The sequence below is a fragment of the Delphinapterus leucas genome, chromosome 12 (genome assembly GCF_059928025.1).
Source record: "Delphinapterus leucas isolate spDelLeu-1000000601 "Yukka" chromosome 12, BTC_Dleu_Yukka2, whole genome shotgun sequence".
NCBI classification, from domain to species: Eukaryota; Metazoa; Chordata; class Mammalia; order Artiodactyla; family Monodontidae; genus Delphinapterus; species Delphinapterus leucas.
In genome coordinates this window covers 76,297,623-76,318,816 of record NC_143140.1, presented here as the reverse complement: position 1 = coordinate 76,318,816, position 21,194 = coordinate 76,297,623, and the positions used below count along the sequence as shown (strand labels likewise).

Genomic DNA, 21,194 nt, shown 5'->3' with positions numbered 1-21,194 from the left:
TTAATAATTGTTTGCCATGTATTTTTCATCAGTATTAAAAGTTTCTTTCCCACAATACCTCAGTCATACTCCTTTAGAAAAAATCTCTTATCAGATTAGTGGGTATCCTTTTAGGTATACTTTGTTGCACACAGATGTGTGTATCCACACTCACACACAATTTCTTTTTGTTTAGTAAAACTGTGAGCACATTATGCTTATTGTTCTACTACAAGTACTTTAATTCTTAGCACAAAAATATAAAATTTGTGGATATAAAAATGTATGGATATTTGGGTATATTAACATATCTATATATTTTTATGTATTTTTATATGTTGTATACCTATACAACTATAAACAATTCTTGTTGGTTGCAGATCAACAAAGAAAATTTGATTAATACAACCGTGATGCTAAGTCCATAGTAAGCTGCAGTGAGTTACTCTCAACTCACTTTGAGTCTTCTTGTAGGATTCAGTTTTATAGATAGTAATCAGTAATTATCTTCTAAGTCCCAAAGCAAAAACCTATACTTCCCAGCATTATTATATTCTAAAATGATGACGTCTGTTTAAAATATTCCAAAAACCTTTGGTCCAATACTGAGACCACATGATTTATTACTTTTATGTGTGTGAAGCCTTACCACTGCAAGAATAAAATGACAGCTGCTCTTTAAAATTAAAATTAAAAAAAAAAAAGATATTCCTCTTTAAAGTTCACCACATTTACCACAAAGGACAAAGTTTCTTCCCCTTTTCTTCTTCAGTCATGCAGTATCTTATTTGCAGTGAAAATATTCATGCATCAAAAAGCACTGGCAAATATAGAGACAAATAAACCACTTACTGTTAATTCTTGCAGGTTTTCTTCCAGCTCAGTGGTTGATCTTTTTTGCACAGCATTCTCGGCCTTTGTTAACCAACAGATAATCTCATCTAGTCTTTTTCTATAATCCATCACCTGCTTACTTTCTCCTTTTAACCTAAAAGATTATATTATTGAAAAATACTGAGAAAAAATATCCAGTTAACTAGAACATTATATATTTGCATTAGATATTCTGACTAAATATGTCATACACACAAAATAATTATTGTAACATGTATTAATTATTTTAATATGTATTCGTAAATGAGTGTTAATAGTAATACATATGTTCCGCAATACCAAAGATTATTTGCAAACATAAGAATAAGATTTCTTCCTTCATTAAATTAAAAAACATTAAAACTAAATAATGTTGTCTTCTCTCATAGTGAAAACCTATATAGAAATTTAATACAAAGGACTTATTTTAAGCTAGATACCACTGTACAACATAATGGAGGTTTTAAAAAGAAAACATGAAAAATGTCTTTATCTAAAATAATTTAGGAAACATACATAATTCTTTATAAGTACTCCATGGATATAGAAAAGTATCATTATATGACATATTATTCACGTTAGGTTGCAACTATTACTCTACTTTATTCATAGGAAAGAAAGAACAAGAACAAGGCAAGATACTGAGAATGGGAAATTTTTACAAATTTTCTTTTCTTTTACAAGAAAGACAAGAAAAAACAGAAATTTGATTAGCTCATTAAAATAAGTATTATATTTGAATAAAGCACCAAGTTCTAAAAAAAAATCTAGAAAAAACAAAGTCAAAGTTTTAAAGGCTATAAGGAAACAAATAGTCATATGAATATTAAAAAAAACTGCCTCAATTACATCTTTTCAATGTTATAAGAATAACATTTATAATTATATAAACCATCTGTCAAAAGATGAGAATATGACTAGAACTCATATGACAAACAAGATTATGTATTTTTAAGAAAGAGTTTGAAAGCTATTTAGAGCTTGGTGGTGGTATCATTTTTATAGCTGCTGCTATTAGCTGCTGGTTTAAAAATAGAAAGCAATTTTTTAAATGAATTACATTATGTCATCCCTAATAAGAATTTACATTTTTTATGGCTATGACTTTTTCTTTTTAATCACAAATAAACTATTTTAATGTTTAAAAAACTGATAAGGGAAAGGGGGGAGGAATAAATTAGGAGTTTGGGATTAACATATACACAATACTATATACAAAATAGATAACCAACAAGGACCTATTGTATAGCACAGGGAACTATGCTCAATATTTTGTAATAACCTATAAGGGAAAAGAATCTATCGATAAAAAAGAATATATATATATATATATATATATATATATATAAACTGAATCACTTTGTGGCACACCTGAGACTCACACAATACAACATTATAAATAAACTATTCTTCAATTAAAAAAAAATTAATGACAATCACTACAAAATCACAAGTTTTCATTTCTAAGTATCCATCGGGAGAGAACACTGCTTCAAGATTTAAAAAAATAAATAAATAAAGCAATAGTACAAATTGTTTAGACTACCAGTACCAAAACAGGTAATTTACCCTCTGTATGGAAGAGTCTTTAAATAACAACTTTGGAAACAACTCAAATACGACCTTGTGTTTCAAAAAAAAAAAAGTTGTAATTTAAATTTCCAATGTTTCATAATCATGACTAATTTAGTATTTTGAAAATATATCTATGAAGAAAACTAACATTACCAAGTAATTTCAATAAGACGTATTTGAGTCACACAAAATTTTCATCTGCAAACTAGCTAAATATAATCTACATTTTAAATGTTATCACTAAGTAAAAACAAGTTATAAATTCATGTTCAAACAGTAGGTAACAATTGCTCATTAAGGAATAACACCATAAGTTGCTGAACTGTGTAAATATTTAATGACTGGCACTCAAAACAAAAATAAATTGAGCTGTGTGTTGTTTCTCAATGACTGATAACAGTACACATAATAAGCCCATAAAATTGCAAGGTGGCCCCAATTTGAGATAAATTACAACCTGAAGTAAAGTTAAACATGAATTTATGAAAACAAATATTGTTTTAGTTAAAATACAAGATGCTGGAGAAGAGATTCATTATTCTTTTCTCTTCCAAAAATTGAGCAAAACATGTATTAGCTTCACCTTGTTAGTCCCAGAAGCAATAATTACCACATTCCACAGAGAGCCATTTGAAATTGATTAGGGGAATTCCTGCAGTTATTGTTAATGCTATGCCAGCAGGTACATCTTTTTCCTTAAGACCTGAGAGATAGATCATTTTCAAGCTAGAAGGACTCTCCCTGCTGACTCACTACCATGGCACATAAATCGTATGGGACCTCAGCTTCCAATCCTGCCCCTGGTCCCCTGAAGCCTCCTCACCATCCAACCTTCACAGATTTCTTACCTGGCCAGACTATTTAATGCCTCCCACCTTGTCTGTTCTGTGCCTTTTCCCTACAAGACCATCCATAAGGGGAATTTATGGAAATTTGCTGTAAATGCTTCAAAACCAGCTTCAGGATCCCTCCCCTGCGATGCCTCAATTCCACAATCCATCACCCCTGTGTCTGTGACAACACTCTATCTTCTTAATAATGTGTCATTTAATCACATCAGATGATTTTTTCCTTTAAACATTTTCTTTATCTTAGTCTCTCTGAGTTCCTTAGTCGTTCGTGTTTACTACGAATAGTCAGAGAATAATACTTTTTACAAACACCGTCTCCTTTAGTCTTCATGACACTCCTCTAAGAAGATATCCTAGTTTTCATTCACAGGGGAGGAAACTTGGCCAGCGAACTCTGAGGTCTTCCCAAGTTTTACAGGCGTAGTATTTAAGAGCATAAGTTAGCACTGTCACTAATTTTCTGTGAGACCCTAGACAAGTTACTTAACCTCTCCTCTCTGAGCCTCAGTTTCCAAAGCTGTACAATGGGTCTAAACAGTCCCCTCAGAGAGTAGTTGTGACGATTAAATGAGGCCAAACCCTGTCTCTTCCACATGGCAACCTCTCAACCAAGACACACAAACTATGATTTGACTCCTACCAAAACACACAAAATAACAGATGATGTTGTTTTATAAAAAGCAGCCATAAGCCAAATATTCAAAGTTCAATATTTTATGTCATACTATATACTTGATAAAGTATTAGATTAGCCTTTAACATAAAAATAGCTTATCACTAAATTAATACATCATCTACAGAGTTAAAATTAGCAGGAAAAAAATTACCTGGGACTTTTTAACCCGAAACTATCATTAACCCGCTCCCCCCAAAAAAGGCCATTAATGAGATGAAATGTATTAAGTAGGAATCATCCATTAAAAATTGTCTCAAAACATAACTTCAAATAACTGTACAGTAATATATAAAATAATATGTGTAATGTTGAGTATTATATTCACTGGTAATCAAACGTGTTTGTAATCAGAAGACACCCTAATAAAATCTGGGGCATTGTAACATAATCTGACATAAAAACGCACAATAATACATTATATTTCTTATGTCACATAAATGAGGAACTGTACTATGTACTCAGCACTGACATATAAGGTATAGGACACCCTTAGACACCAAGAACTACCGAGTGAGAGGGATTACTCATGAAGACCCGGAGGCCTAGTCAGGAAACGAGTGAGGGAGAGGCCTGACCCTGAATCCAGATCTTCAGACTGGGAGTCCAGACTGTTCCTCCACCTACTTCAAGTTTCTGCCACATAGTCGCCATGTCATAATAAACAGGAAAAAGAGAAATAAAGGTTTTTTGACATGCATGATATCTGAGTAGAAAAGTAAGACTAGACAGCCTAAAGACACAGAAAGAGACAATGTCCTAAAAATACAGAACATGGACATTGGAGGTCTTAAATGTCAATAAAACTCCTATTGTATTAACATCAGACAATAAAAGAACCTGGAACTCATTGGGTCGTATCTCAAAAGGCTCTGCCCAAATACCTTCACCCCATGCCCTCGAATTATCACAGCTAAATCACCTTGGCCGCCGATCCTTCACTTCTGCAGCAATCGCACCCCAGCGTTGGTTTAAACCTGCCAGCTTGTCCTTCAAGAAGCTTCCATCTGTTGGGGAGAGTTTCTGTACAATCCCATCCCCAGTTCTGTTTAGTGCTGCAAAACTGGGCTGGTGGCTGCCGATGCCCTCCTCGAGCTCCTGTGACAGAGAACAACTCAAGATTAACTCCACTTCTAAACTAAACTGTTCTGAGGTAATGAATCCACCCAGGAACCATTGGTGTGGTGTCAATTTAAGTGTTAGAGAAACAAAGCCCTGGAAGGATATTTTATGTACATGAAAAAGGCATTTTTAACACTTCAATTACATTTCATTGAACACATTAAATGAAATCTATTTTGAAATCTAACCCACTCTCATGAATGTCATCAGGCAAGATAGAGTGGAAGAGGACAGCCTAATAACATAAATCACTGCTGTTTACATTGACGCATAAGCATCAATCATGTTTGATTGAAGTGAATTGCCTATCTCCTATACACGTGCTGGAAAGTGTCTCTTAAAAAAATTTTAAACCCTCTACCCCTATATACCATTAAGTCCTACCATATATAAGTAACCCTCAATGTGCATTTTACTGAGACATTGCTTCACTGGTCTGTAAATTTTTAAGCAACGGATTAAGAAAGGATATTTTAAAGTCAAATTTAAGCACTTCTCTATAACTCTAAAAATAAGAAAAAATGCATTAACATATTTATGAGAAAAATAAAAGCATTTTCTAACTCCTCAGAAGCCTTCTACATAAAATATATTTTAAAAATTTTATAAAAGAGAAAATATTTTCAACAATGGTAAATTGAAATGTTGCTTGCTTTCAACCATTATTTTTAACGACCCATTATTATCAGCAGAACTGATTTAGCTATTGTGTTATATTTTCCCAAGACTGAATTAGACTTACATGAGCAGCTGTCCTGATATAGCTCAAGAATAATTTACTTTTATCACAGTGATCAATGATACAAAGAAACATAAGATGCCTAAGTGTTTAAGTATAGAAAATAGAGGTGAGGTATGCAGATATCGTTCTGGCCTTGATACAGTCTTGAGTATAAAATTTTACAAGTGTTATTCTAAACATAAAATTTTAAAAATAAAATTGTTTTTCACATATTCCACTAAAGAGTATTTTTTTATTTAAATTTCTTTAAAATCCTAATTAAAAATTGAAATAACCATTTTCTCTTAAACCTTTAAAACTGGAAACTAGAACTGGAACAAAAATTATGGGTTGTCTATATACTCCCGAAAAATTAATATAGTGAGCCCCTACTTTCAAAATCTGTCTTAAATGGCGCATACTAAATAAATATGCCACCTTTTTTAGCAGATCCTCATCCTCTGACAGAAAGCACTCACCTGCTGATGTATCCTGGCTTTCTCTAAGTCCAGGCCACCATCTGGAGCAAAAGTATCAGCCAGCAACTCTTCAGCTTCTGTTATCCACTGTGTGAGGTCATTGAGGTCACAATGGAACTGTCTCCATTCTTCCACAGCCCTATCGAAATAACTAGAGGACAACAAACAAAATAAAATAGGTTTCCCAACTTTCCAGGACCGTCTAGAAGCAATTTTCTAAAATGAAAATTCAAACCTCATTTAAACTGAAAGCCTCAAAATGAGTGAATTCACAGCTCACTGCTCTTTAAGACCAGTTTCCGTAGTGGATTCCAGTTAATGATTCCTCTTAGAGAAACATGCATCAAACCAAGAGCAAAGCAATCTGCATACACCACCCCACCCCCCATATTCATGCACACATACACATACACTAGGCAGCGCTTTAACTGAAAAGACAGCCTGCTCTGGCTTGGAAAATCAAGATAGATTAGCTGCAGGCATGCTAACCCACCCAACTTTAAACACTTAACATTTCAAACACCATGAAGTGTAAAATATGATTAATTACTCTATTCTCTTAGGAAAAAAATAGCGTGTTTTACTTCCAGAACACTTAGTTCCCAGCTAGAACAAAACCCAAAAGGCCAAAACACTTCAAAATTTCCTTGCAGTGTACTGTTGGTGGGAATGTAAATTGATACAGCCACTATGGAGAACAGTATGGAGGGTCCTTAAAAAACTAAAAATAGAACTGCCATACGACCCAGCAATCCCACTACTGGGCATATACCCTGAGAAAACCATAATTCAAAAAGAGTCATGTACCACTATGTTCATTGCAGCTCTATTTACAATAGACAGGACATGGAAGCAACCTAAGTGTCCAATGACAGATGAATGGATAAAGAAGATGTGGCACATACATACAATGGAATATTATTCAGCCATAAAAAATTGAGTTATTTGTAGTGAGGTGGATGGACCTAGAGTCTGTCACACAGAGTGAAGTAAGTCAGAAAGAGAAAAATACCATATGCTAACACATATACATGGAATCTAAAAAAAAAAAAAAAAAACAAAAGGTTCTGAAGAACCTAGGGGCAGGACAGGAATAAAGACGCAGACATAGAGAATGGACTTGAGGATATGGGGAGGGGGAAGGGTAAGCTGGGACGAAGTGAGAGAATGGCACTGACATATATACACTACCAAATGTAAAATAGCTAGCTAGTGGGAAGCAGCCGCATAGCACAGGGATATCAGCTTGGTGCTTTGTGACCACCTAGAGGGGTGGGATAGGGAGGGTGGGAGGGAGGGAGACGCAAGAGGGAAGGGATATGGGGATATATGTATATGTATAGCTGATTCACTTTGTTATAAAGCAGAAACTAACACACCATTGTAAAGCAATTTTATTCCAATAAAGATGTTAAAAAAAAATTTCCTTGCAGTCTATTATCTCTGTGTTATGGACTGAATTGCATCCCCCCTAATTCATATGTTGAAGCCCTAACCCCCAACATGACTATATTGGAGACAGGGTGTTTAGGGAGGTAATTAAGGTTAAATGAGGTCAGGTGGGTCATTAATCCCATAGGACTGCTGTCCTAATAAGAGGGAGAGACACCAGAGATATCTGTCTCTATGTCTGCCTCTTTCTGCCTCTCTGTCTCTCTGTCTCTTTGCAAGAGCACAGAGGAAAGGCCATGTAAGGTAAGGATACAGTGAGAAGGTGGCCATCTGCAAGCCAGTAAGAGAAGCCTCACCGAAAACTAACTCTTCTGGTACCAGCCTCCAGAACTGACAGAAAATAAACGTCTGTTGTTTAAGCCACCTTGTCTGTGGTATCTTATTATGGTTGCCCTAGCAGACTAACATACTCTGTACAGGGACTAATCCAGTGTGTCCCATTGACCTGAACACAGCACAGGATGGGAGTGCCTGCAAAGCTCAGGTTAGGCAATGAAACAAAGACTATCAAGACTTCTATTCAAACATAACTCCTTTAGAAATGAGATAAAGCCAAACTCCAGTGCTTGTCATATTTGGAACATATAAGTGTAAAAAAGAAAAGCTCTGTTGGATTGGGATCCTAAAGAATTTCCCTCTGCCTCTTTGTTTAGAGTAGTGGTACCAGGAGAAGTTTAGAAGAGATCTCTGAAATTTTAATGGTTCTACTAAAATGTTTATATAATAAAAAGGTAATATTATTATTTTAAAAAATAATAAAATGGTCCCTGACATCGCTAACTCCTAAATAATCTTTATGTTTCCTTCTTCCATGAAAATCACTGAATAAAAATTCCATTAATATTTGTTGAGTGCCCACAGGGAAGCAATGTTCTATTGGGCATAATGAAAATAAGAGCACTTCAAACAAAACACTAAAAATATATTAAGACAATCTTCATTAGTCGCCACTCAATAAATATTCATTAAATGAATGGTTCACAGATAGATAGGTATAGGTATACATAGGTAGGTGGATGGGTGAAGTCTTCTATGATGAAACTGAGTTTTAAACACTTTTTAAATGATGGAAAAAGAATGACTGATTAAATTAAGAAGGAAAACTATTCCTGGTAAAAGATGGAATTCTGAGTAAGAATCAGAAAGCTAGGAAGGTAAAGAAGTAAAGGAAATTTTAATCAAGTTTATGTGAAATGAGTGAAAAAAACTTGTTTTTGAGCAAGTACGTATAAGGTATTAGAAATTAGGCCAACTGGAGAACACTGTTAAAAAGCTTCTAAGGTCAAGATAAGAAGTCTGAACTTTGTCCACACAGCAGTGAGAGGCACAAAGAAGATACAGAGGATAAATATCTGGGAAGACATTCTTAGGAGAGAAGATACACAAAGATCCAAGGATCTAGGATGAGAAGGAAGAAATAACTGGCTTATTTCTCCACTGTTCCACTGTTCGTCTAAGATGGTTCTAAAATTACTTATTAAGGAAAAATATGAAAGCTAATGACATGAACCATTACAAAGGAGGCATAAGGGACTTCTCAAAGAAAGATACCTGTTTATTTTCATGGTATTTATCTTTTACCACAGGCCAACAATCCTTTAAAAATTTTATAAGCAAAACAGCACAGAGACCTGGCATAGACAAATGACTTGGTGGTCACCCAGGTGTCATTATGACTGATAACAGTTATGAAAGCACAGGATATTTGCCATTGCCTCGATATGAAAAGAAAAGAATAGAAAGGAGTGCTCACTTTTTGCTTGTAAAAGTGAGCACATAGGAATGAGGAAAAATAAACATTTTAGGATAGGTTACCAAGGTTGGAAGAGAAAAACTAAATAAAAATTAGGAATAAGAATAAGAACATAATCAACTAATACATCCAAGTGCTGGGCTAAAGAAAATAAGAGAGACAACCTCCTAGCAAATGAAATCTAGTAAACACAGAAAACAAAATAATAAAATAAAAATGTGATAGAGAAGACTTTTCTAACATAAGAGAATACTGCTCTGTGCTCAATTTAAAAAAACTATGGAATAAAGTATTTTCTAAAAAGTTAAAATTTTTATAATCAAGTAAATGGCATGAATATCTGCAATCAACATTACTAATCATAACGTTCTTGAAATTCTGCCACATTAGCCAGATGCATATATGCAAATAGGATAATTGAAAAAAAGAAGAAAAGTTATCATTATATACAAATGATGTGTCAGTATACTAAGAAAGGCCAAGAAAATCAAATTTATACCCATACTCACAGACATACACTCACACGCGCACGTGCGCACACACACACACACACACACACAAACACACGCAGTGCAGAAAATGCAGAAATAAGCTACCATACATCAACTCTACACTAACCAACAATAAGAAAAGCACAAAACTACCAAGTAATAGTCCTGGGGAGAAAGATGCTGACAAATCTTCAAAATCTTACTGAGGACACAGAAAAGGACCCAAATGAGTGAAAGACTACATTTCAAATTCATCATTTTTTAAAAAATTGATCGAGATGACTAAAATTTTACTGGAATAATAAATACAGAAAAAGAATATGAATTTTAATGTTAGAATAATTAGAGAAAATTTACTGTGCTGAATGAAAAAATTAATAATGCTTTAAAAATGAAAATGTTATGGTATTAGACTAAAACTAATGGTGTGAGAAGGCAGAATTCGCAAAATTAAATAAATATGAAGTTGAAATGCCTTTAAGTTTATGGTAAAGAAGTATCACCAACAATAATGGAGAGTTAAATTGTTCAGCAAAAAATATAGAGAAAATTGGTTGTTTATTTAAGAAAAACACAGCAAAATAGAACAGATTAGTGTTTCTTAACTCAGGCTGCATAAAAAAGTGAGCTGGGGAGTGTTTAAAAAGTAGGGATTCATGGCCCCTACTCTTGCTACTAAAGAGTTGCTATTTACAGACATAGAGAACAGACTTGTGGTTGTCAAGGGGGAGGCGGGGAGGGACGGATTGAGAGTTTGGGATTAGCAGATGCAAACAATTATATATAGAATTAATAAACAACAAGGTACTACTTTATAGCACAGGGAACTATATTGCTAATGGAAAAGAATTTTTAAAAAGAGTTGGTGTATAGACCCACCAAACTGGAGACTTAAAACAAAATACATATCAAAATAAAATTCAGATGGTTTAGTTTTTACATGTAAATTTTAAATCAAGCAAAATTGTTTTAAATATATATAAATATTTAATTACTCTCACAATGAAAAGGTAATTTATATGCATATAAACAAAATGAAATTACAAAGGAAAAGACATGATATAATTATAGAAAATTAAAATTTCTATATGTCAAAAAACACCATTAACAAAGATAAAGGGTACATGGAAATCTGTGAGTAATTAAGCAATGAACAAAAAATATGAATGGTTAATATTCTTAATATAGAAAAAAGCTTCTGCAAATTAAGAAGTAAATAATAATACTATGATAGAAAAATAAGCACAGAACATGACCTACCCGTTAACAGAAGAAATAACACTGGTGCCAATAAACATATGTAAAAATATTGAAATTTTGCTGATAATCAAAGAAACAAAAATCATATTGAGATGCAATCCATCACTATACAACTGGCAAAGGTCTAAAAAAAAATCTGTCAGTGTTAACAAGGGTTCAGTAAGAAGGAAACTTTCACATATGCTGTTGGCAGAGTTATAACGACCAACACTGTGATGCAATCTAGAGCCTTAAAGTGTTATTATTTTTTAACAAATTAGTCTTCATCTAATAATCAAGCCTAATTAAAGTCAGAAGTATGCATAAAGCTGTATGTAAGAGGATATTCTCTAAAGGTACAGAGAAGTTTTTAAAAATCCATACAAAGAAATACACCAAAAGATTATTAAATGTTACCTTTCCAAGGATTGTATAATCACGTGAAGTATGTAAGCTAAAACAAAAAAAAGAAGATGAAGAGCACCATGCCTATTTTTGTGTGTATGTCTCTAAGGTTTTCTGGTATATTTTTCTGTGTTAACATTACTCTTACACTGTAATTTATATTGAGCTATTTCACATCATACTTGACTTTCCATACATACACAGCTACCATCAAAAGTCTTACCAATTTTTGTTTCTACCTGTTAATAGGCCTGGTCAAAAACTAGAAAGAAGGAGGCTCAAAAACATTCTATTAAACAGAAGGTTATTTTTTTTAAAAAGGCTTTGGGGTTATATATGGATTCCAGTTATCTGTAGCTGTCTCTGCTCTTCACTCACATTAATCATCAAGTGTGTGGAGAAACTGAACATTACTGAAAATCCTTTTCAAGATTTTTAAAGAAAATGGACACTATTCAGATACTAAAAATTAAAGGTGCTTCCTTTTCTCCATTGTATATGTTTGCTTTCTTTGTCGTAGATTAATTGTATGTGCGTGGGTTTACTTCTGGGCTCTCTATTCCATACCATTGATCTAAATGTCTTTTTCTGCCAGTACCATACTGTAATGATTACTATAGCTTTGTAATATAGTTTGAAGTCAGAGACCATGATACCTCCAGCTTTGTTCTTCTTTCACAAGACTGCTTTGGCTATTCGGGGTCTTTTGTGGTTCCATATAAATATTAGCATTATGTGTTCTAGTTCTTTGAAAAATAACATGGGTGTTTTGAGAGTGATTGCACCGAATCTGTAGATTGCTATGGGTAGTATGGACATTTAACAGTATTAATTCTTCCAATCCATGAACACAGTATACCTTTCCATTTATTTGTGTTGTCTTCACTTTCTTTTATCAATGTCATATAGTTTCCAGAGTACAGGTCTTTCACCTCCTTGATTAAATTTATTCTTAGGTATTTCATTCTTTTAGATGCAAAAGGATTGCAAATGGGATTTTTTTCTTAAAGTTTTCTTTCTGATAGTTTGTTATTAGGGTATAGAAATGCAACCGATTTCTGTACATTAATTTTGTTTACTGCAACTTTATTAAATTCATTTATTAGTTCTAGTAGGTTTTGGTGGAGTCTTTAGAATTTTCTATATATACTATCAATCTCTTCAATAAGCACTGTTGTGGAAACTGGACACGTACATGTAAAAAAATGAAGCTAGACCATTTTCTCACACCATATATGAAAGTAAATTCAAAATGGATTAAAGACTTAAGTGTAAGACCTGAAGCCATAAAACTCCTAGAAGAAAATACAAGCAGTATGCTTTTTGACATAGGTCTTAGCAATATTTTGGGGGATATATCTCCTCAGGCAAGGGCAACAAAAGCAAAAATATACAAATGGGACTACATCAAACTAAGAAGCTTTTGCACAGCAAAGGAAACCATCAATAAAATAAAAAGGCAACCTACCAAATGGGAGGAGATTCTTGCAAACAATATGTCTGACAAGGGGTTAATATCAAAAAATATATAAAGAACTCACACAACTCAATATCAAAAAATCAAATAATCCAATTAAAAAATGGGCAGAGGACCTGAAAAGACATTTCTCCAAAGAACGTATATGAAAGGCCAATGGGCACATGAAAAGATGCTCAACATCACTAGTCATTAGGGAAATGCAAATTAAAACCACTATGAAACATTACCTTGTACCTGTTGCAATGACCATCATCAAAAAGACAAGAGATAACAAGTGCTGGTGTGGATGTGGAGAAAAGGGAACCCTTGTACACTGCTGGGGGGGAATGTAAATTGGTATTACCACTATGGAAAACAGTATAAAAGATCCTCAAAAAATTAAAAGTATAACTACCCTCTGATCCAACAATTCCACCTCTGGGAATAGATCCAAAGGAAACAAAAACACTAACTTGAAAAGATATCTGCACCCTCATTTTCACAGCAGCTTTATTTACAATAGCCAAGATATGGAAGCAACTTAAATGTCCATTGACACATGAATGGATAAAGAAGATATATATAAGAATATTACTCAGGCATAAAAAGAATGAAACCTTGCCATTTGCAACAGCATGGACAGACCAAGAGGGTATATGCTAAGTGAAATAGGTCAGACAGAGAAAGACAAATACTGTATGTTTTCACTTATATGCAGAGCCTAAAAAACAAAAGAAACAAATACAACAAAACAGAAAAATACTCACAGATACAGAGAACAAACTAGTGATTGCCAGAGGGGAGGCGGTAGGGGGAATGGGCGACATATGTGAAGAAGGATTAAGGGGTACAAACTACTAGTATATAATAAATATGTCACAGGGTTGTAATGTACAGGACAGGGAATATAGTCAATAATATTGTAATAACTTCGTATGGTGCATAAAATGTAAAACTACTGAATCACTATACTGTTTACCTGAAACCAATATTGTAAGTCAACTATACTTCAATAAAAACAAATAAATAAAAGTGCTTCCTTAATTGTTAAAATATTATATATTACATTGCAAATGATCATGTATATGTGAGCTGATTCTTTTTTAAGGAACTATATCACAATTTATTAAACAGGGCCTATTACAAGGATTTGAAACATGTCCTCACTAATCTTAATGAACTTATAGACCTTTTTAAAAAATTAAATATTCATTTAAACATACCCTTTACGATCATTGTACATTCTATTAATTCTGTCCCATTTTGCATTCAACTGAGTAAGTGTATCCCGGATCTGAATGGCTTCAGGTCCAGAAGCTTCGAGGATAACATCTGGTTGTTTTTCATGAATGATTGCAATCTGCTCTCCAAGTTTGTCCAGTTGGTCTTTGATAGTCTATGAATATATTGTCATTCATTAACAAAATCCAGCAAAGAGATAAAAGAATGGATTCACAGGAGGCCAAAAATTTATATTGAATAAGTTACTTAAAAATAATGAGACATCATAATTGTTGCTTATCAAAACTGGAAACTTTTTTAAAAAATAATACCCTGTATTGGCCAAAGCATGAAGAATGTTACATAATATCCTAATGGTGGGGAAAAAATCCTCACAGATGTTCGAAGTGGCATTTATACAGGACATATAAAAAGCTTCAATAACATTCTGTAAAGGTAATGAAGTGTTTGAAGCTAGAAATTATTTATATTTTCAAATACCTAATAATACTAATTTAAATGACAGAAATGAGATATCAAACCTATCAACTCTATCAGCAATTTTATTGTGACTTGATACATAAATGCAATCAAATTATATGAAAGTCTTGATATTAGTTTTGTCAATTAACTGAAAACTTTCAGATCCCTAGTTAACTTACAATCAACATGTCATTCCGTACCCAACCACTAGCCAATCTTAAATCGTTATAGGTGGCAAGATAAATGTCAACATTTTACATCAAATGACAATCAAGTTTACGAGAAAGGAATATGGTTTGTGCACGTGTTTGATTTTAAAAAGTCTGATGTTGTAAAGCATTAATAACTGTGCACGCTTAAAAATCCATATCTACTTTTAATAAATTAAAATTTTTGACAGTATTTCATTGGTGGATACAGGAAAAATTTATTTTTCATACATATTATTAATTCCTTGGCACAACTGTAAAAGGTTATGGATAATCTAAGTAGGCACAATGACAAATTCCTTGCTTTATTTCTACATCAACTGCAGCTATTCAAATTCAGTGTCTGGATATTTACCTTCAGAGAATCTTCCTGAAAAGAGAAGTCTTCATAGACAACAGAGCTTAGTTCTGGAGTATTAAGTGATAATTCAACATCATCCATGGAAAGTAAAACTTTGTTAATTTCAACCAGATAATCTGTGAGGAGAGGTGGTGAGCTAATTCCAGAAGCGAGCTGACCTGTTCTCTGTTGAATAGGGATTGCCTGTAAAGACATGAATAATAATAACACACATCTTTTAAATTATTCCCACAATGAATCGTAGCAAATTGAAAACACAAAAAACAAAGAAAAAAATACCATTTTGTGGAGAAATTCAATACCATGAGCAAAAACTTAAAAACTTGTTTTAATTTTTTAAAATTTGCCCTGCACTGCTATAGAAACCATTAACAATCTCTATTTTAATTTTCATCTGTAGTCTGTTGTTAAATGGCTTAAATAAGCTGTTAATGCTTGAAAGGTTTTTTTTAAGACTTAAGCCACCTAAATTCATTTAGCAAACAGGAAAACGTAATGACTCCTTTCCTAAGTTACTGAAGAAATGAGAATATGCTGCAAATCATAAAATTCTGTATGAAATAAAAATTTTAATACCATTATTATTACACCTTTTTTAAAAAAAATCTCACAATTAGATTAAACACTCCTGGGCCTCACTGGTGAAAAAGTAAATAAGTGAAACATGTATTTGTAACGTAACATAACAAATGCAGTAGGGGGGTTAATTAAAATAATATCCAGGCAATTCAGTATATAATCTTAACCTTTGAGAACAATATTACAAAACATGAATATCCTACATAAGATGATAGATTCTACCATGCTAAATTCAGGCAGATTCTAAACTGAGTGGATAACTTATTTACCCTAGCATAGTATCTCCTGTATCCTCTAATCAGAACTTTCTAAACAATAAAGTGCTCTCTGGGATAGGCCACTCATCCCTGGGTTCACATCCTTTATGCCTTGATGGCTACCATTTAATAATTGCTGCTTACAGCTTGCAAATGGCCAAAGTACATCCACTCATCAATTAAGTGGATTTCCTTGACACTTTCACCATATTCCTATATTGAACTTTTGAAAAATGATATTCCTCTGCAAACTCAGATGACAGTGAAAATGATCATAAGTACATGTTCACTGAGTTAGTGATCCTGAAAATGGTTACAATTCCTAAATGAAACCAATACCCAAGATTAACAACACTGAGTGAATAATATGTTGTTGAATCTCGAGGTTTGCATTTCTTTGTCTCCTAGAATTTGATAAACTATGACTTTCACCAAATGATGGGCAGTCCTGGATAGCCAGGTGAGAAGCAAGCCTATTGATTTCCTGACTTTATCCACAGGCTTGTTTATATTTGACACTAAAAATAATTATATTATCCTAATGCCACACATTCAAATTTTAGTCAGAAAACATTTCTAGGTATTTAACTATACGTCTAAGAAGGCAAACTATATGCTATATTTTAAGCAAATATAAAAGGATGCTGAAATAAATAATGTGTTCACCTGGAAACCAGTTTTAATAAAAAGATATGAAGTATTCCTTAAGAAAAAAATTATTTTTTCAGATTTTAATTTTAAATAGCCCTACTTTTTGGCAGATCACAAAGGGAAGCTCAATTGTTCCTCTTCTTAACTTTAAGGAAAAAGAAAAAGACACAAAGAAAGTATTTACAGGTTGAGAATTCATGTCAAAGGAGTAAAAGAACTGGGACCTATTCTCCTATTTGGCTTTCTCATCTATTAGCCAGGGTCTTGCTCAGACAGCCTCTGTTTTTCCAAGACCAAAAAGGACTCTAGGCCTCCAGCTATTTGATATGTGCTTGTACGACATTCAACTTTATAGTTCTTTCCTCATTAGCATCACTAAACATCATACACCAGGTTTTTTTTTTTTTTAATCTGCTCTGCCTGCTTACTGATGACAGCCACTTCTATACCATAACAACCATACAAGGCCAGGAATTTTGTGCTGCTTCTTCAGTTACACAACAGAGTGTCATTCTGCAAGGTCACATGTATCTGAGTCTTTAGGGTGAACTGGGGAGGTCAGTAGGTATTGTAAGTAGAAAGTTCCAATGTTTTTTTTTAAAAAATCACGTTCATTAATACTGTATTTTTCTATTAATACTATACACATAATCTAGGCTTCCTGAGCCTCCATACTCTTGCTGAAGGAGCAAGTCCATTCAAGATTCAAATATGTGCTTTCTATATTCCCAAAATAGATTTTATCCCTAGACAGTGATCAATCAAAATGCCCTAGGAGAAAAAAAAAAAAAAGTCCTCAAAATCTGACCCAGACTTTACTTCTGGATAATTTTATTTTTAAAGAATTCAGCTAGGACACAAAGATACAGATATACTACAAGGTAGCATTAAATGGTACATGATGCACCTCATGTCATATAGCAACCTAAGTTCCAGATAGATTAAAAAATTGATTTTAAATGACACTTTACAAAAATGTTCTAAGTTTTGTTTTTCAAACCATAGGGAAAACTTGGAACAAAACTGAGTTGAACATCGCCAACTCTCTGGAGGATGAGGACTTTTTAAGAAAATCACAAAGGAAAAACCTAGCCATGTGTGGCTAAACAAAAATTTTAAATGGCTGTATATTAAAGGTAAAATAATTAGAAGATAAAAATCAATAAGATGATATTTTTATAGCAAATATGACAAGAGGTTAATATCTTTATTTATGAAGAGCTTGTGCATATTTTAAAATAGTAATACCCTAGTAAACAAATGAGAAAGGGTCATTCAATATATATTTCAAATAAGAAAGAGTCCTTTTTTTAGTTTAAATAAATTCATAATTTTTAAAAAGCCACCTATATCACTTTGTAGGAGAAACCATGTGAAAGGCTCAATGAAAAGGAAAATGATATGCATGAGCCCCTCTGTACCCTCAGGGGAGGCTCTGGAGGTACTTGACCTGAGGAACTATTTACATCAGCGGTCCACAACCTTTTTGACACCAGGGACCAGTTTCATGGAAGACAATTTTTCCACGGAATCGGGGGTGGGGGGGGGTGGCTCAAGCAGTAACGCGAGTGATGGGGAGCGATGGGGAGCGGCAGATGAAGCTTTGCTCACTCACCCGACGCTCACCTCCTGCCGTGCGGCCCGGTTCCTAACAGGCCAAGGACCACTACAGGTCTGCAGCCTGGAGGTTGGGGACCCCTGATTTACATGATAAATATAGGACTGAAGAGAAGGAGGCACTGAGGATGGATATGATTTTGACTGAAACAAATTTAACGTCCCTGCCCTAACATAAACTAGGGACTTTATGATGTGCCAGTGTAGGCTCATCAGTTGTAATAAATATACCTCTCTGGTGCAGGGCACTGATATCATGGAGGAGGCTATGTGTGTATTGGGGGTGAGGGGACAAGGGGTATGTGGGAACTCTTTGCTGTGAACCTAAAGCTGCTTTAAAAAATAAAGTCTGTTTTTAAAGAACAAAAACAAACAAGAAATTTCATGTTCCTTCTCAATAGTCTTTGGTTACCCACTGCCTGTCACCACCTCCCCTTTTCTCTCTCTTCACCAATCTCCACCATTTCTCCTCTCTCACTCCATTTCTCATTTCCAACCTGAATTCATAAGGAGGTTAATCCAAATGAAAACTAACTGAGGGGCTTGTGAAAGAATTTTTTCAGCTAAAAACCTTCTCATGCTTTTTGTCAGTGCACACACCACCCAATCCTTCCTATGCCCTTCCCCATCTCCTCCCGTCCACATAAATTTTCTCAAATCATTCAACAGGGATAAAATATTGCTCATAGCATGCAGTAGCTCATTGCTCACCTAAAAGAGAAGAAAAGAAAGGAAAGGAAAGGAAAGGGAAGGGAAGGGAAGGGGAGGGGAGGGGAGGGGAGGGGAGGGGAGGGGAGGGAAGGAGTTCCGTAAACTGCTGGTCCTCAATGCTGACCGCACATTAGAATCTTCTACAAAGTTTTTTTTTTTCAAGCGCCCACACCTAGGCACAACCTGAGAGATTTTGATTTAACTGGTTTGAGGCTCGATTTCTTTTTAAGCTCTTCAAGGGATTCTAATGTTCACAGTTAAAAAAACAGTTTTAAAAACTACAGATTTGAAGAAGTATATGTGTTAATGAAATAAGGACAAAAAAATTTTTAATGTTTTAAAATAATTTTAATTACAATAACTAATGCTAGTGAAACCCAAATGAAACAAGTCTATAATAGTATATGTTAGTACTTTTGAAAAACAAATTTATCTATTAAAAATTTTTAAATTATTTCTATTTTGGACCATTAATGATTTCTTATTTGGGACCCAAAATGAAGAAGTTCCAGACAAGAAAGATACTTTTAAAAGTAACAATTAAACAAAGAACTGTAATATAATCTGAAAGATGTTAGAAACAAAAATGGAACCGAGTCTTAAAAGACAACACATTTTTCAGGTAAAATAAGAAGATAAAACCCACACCAGGGAATTAGCAAGATTCCAGAGGTGCTAAGGCACCAGTATGTTGGCATAAGGTAGAGAAAACCAGTATAGCTATACTGCATGGTGAATGACAGTGAATCAAAGAGGTAGCCAGAGGTCAAACCAAAGCCTCTATATACCGTAATTGTGACAAACCTCGCACTTAAAGCTTTTCTTGCATTTTGCAATCTTTTCCTAAACAACTTCTTAGGGAAAGGAATCATATGATCAGCCATGACTTTTGGGGGAATAATGCTGAGAAAAACATGCTGAGAAGATGGGCCAGAGTTAAGAAAAACTGGACTTAAAAACCAACTTGGGGGCTTCCCTGGTGGCGCAGTGGTTGAGAGTCCACCTGCCGATGCAGGGGACACGGGTTCGTGCCCTGGTCCGGGAAGATCCCATATGCCGCAGAGCGGCTGGGCCTGTGAGCCATGGCCGCTGAGCCTGCGCGTCCGGAGCCTGTGCTCCACAACGGGAGAGGCCACAACAGTGAGAGGCCCGCGTACCGCAAAAAAAAAAAAAAAAAAAAAAAAAACCAACTTGGGGAATAACTAATGGGTGAAAATCATAAGAGTCTGAATTATGGAAAGGTTAGTAGACTGAGGAAGTTAAGTTACTCTCTCAGGGTCATATACAAGTAACTGGTAGAGCCGTATGTAACTTCAGGTTCAGACCTGTATCTACTTCATTCGGACCTAATGGTTCTAATCTTTCCTCAGTGTGGTGTGAGGAACAGGAAATGACTGATAAGATTGTGAAGTTTCTACCTTGAGAACTGGGTAGTTTTTATAAGTAATAACTAAGATAGGGAATAAAGCAGAAAACAGGTTGGAGGAGGGGAGAGAGGGCTAGTTCAGCTTGGGACCTGTTACAAGGCTGCAGTACAAACAGAGACAGCCAACAGGCACCAAGCCGAGAAACCTGAATCTTCTAGTAGATTCCAACATCATCAACTAAAACTGGTTCTAGAAGGATTACCTAAGTACAGACCTCTGGGGAACACCAGCATATTTACAATGCAGCTGCAAAGATGGCTATTGAAAAGGGAGCTGGTGGTGAATCTTTTCCTAGAATATAAATCATATTTTATCAATTTCACAAATTTAGTTATTTGTAAACTAGAAATTTTTTTTAATGTGGTCAAGACCTCCACACATAAAATACAGAACTGAAGGAGAAAGTCACTCCCCAAAGGTTTAAAACATTATCAGAAAACCAAGAGATGTCAATAATAAGGTTTTATGTTTCTATTTTCTGTGAGTCTCGCCTCATTCAAAAATATAAACATATCTAGCAATACACATGAGAAACGAGGAGATACCATTCCAACTGGTTTGTTTTGAGATGTCATTGAATGCAACATCACATTTCTCAATGGCAAG

The 21,194-nt window shown here is 34.3% G+C and overlaps 1 protein-coding gene across 11 annotated transcripts in view; it reads right to left on the bottom strand.

Moving 5' to 3' along the window:
• UTRN (utrophin) overlaps positions 1 to 21,194 on the bottom strand; it is a 508,091-nt gene that overhangs the window by 276,004 nt on the left and 210,893 nt on the right. For all 11 annotated transcript variants that reach the window (XM_089922090.1, XM_089922091.1, XM_089922085.1 and 8 more), the window contains 5 exons: positions 15,341 to 15,529; positions 14,296 to 14,468; positions 6,274 to 6,424; positions 4,874 to 5,049; positions 832 to 967 (listed from right to left, as the gene is read on the bottom strand). In XM_089922090.1, coding sequence (XP_089778216.1) covers positions 832 to 967; positions 4,874 to 5,049; positions 6,274 to 6,424; positions 14,296 to 14,468; positions 15,341 to 15,529 — 825 coding nt within the window. The remainder of the gene's footprint in view (positions 1 to 831; positions 968 to 4,873; positions 5,050 to 6,273; positions 6,425 to 14,295; positions 14,469 to 15,340; positions 15,530 to 21,194) is intronic.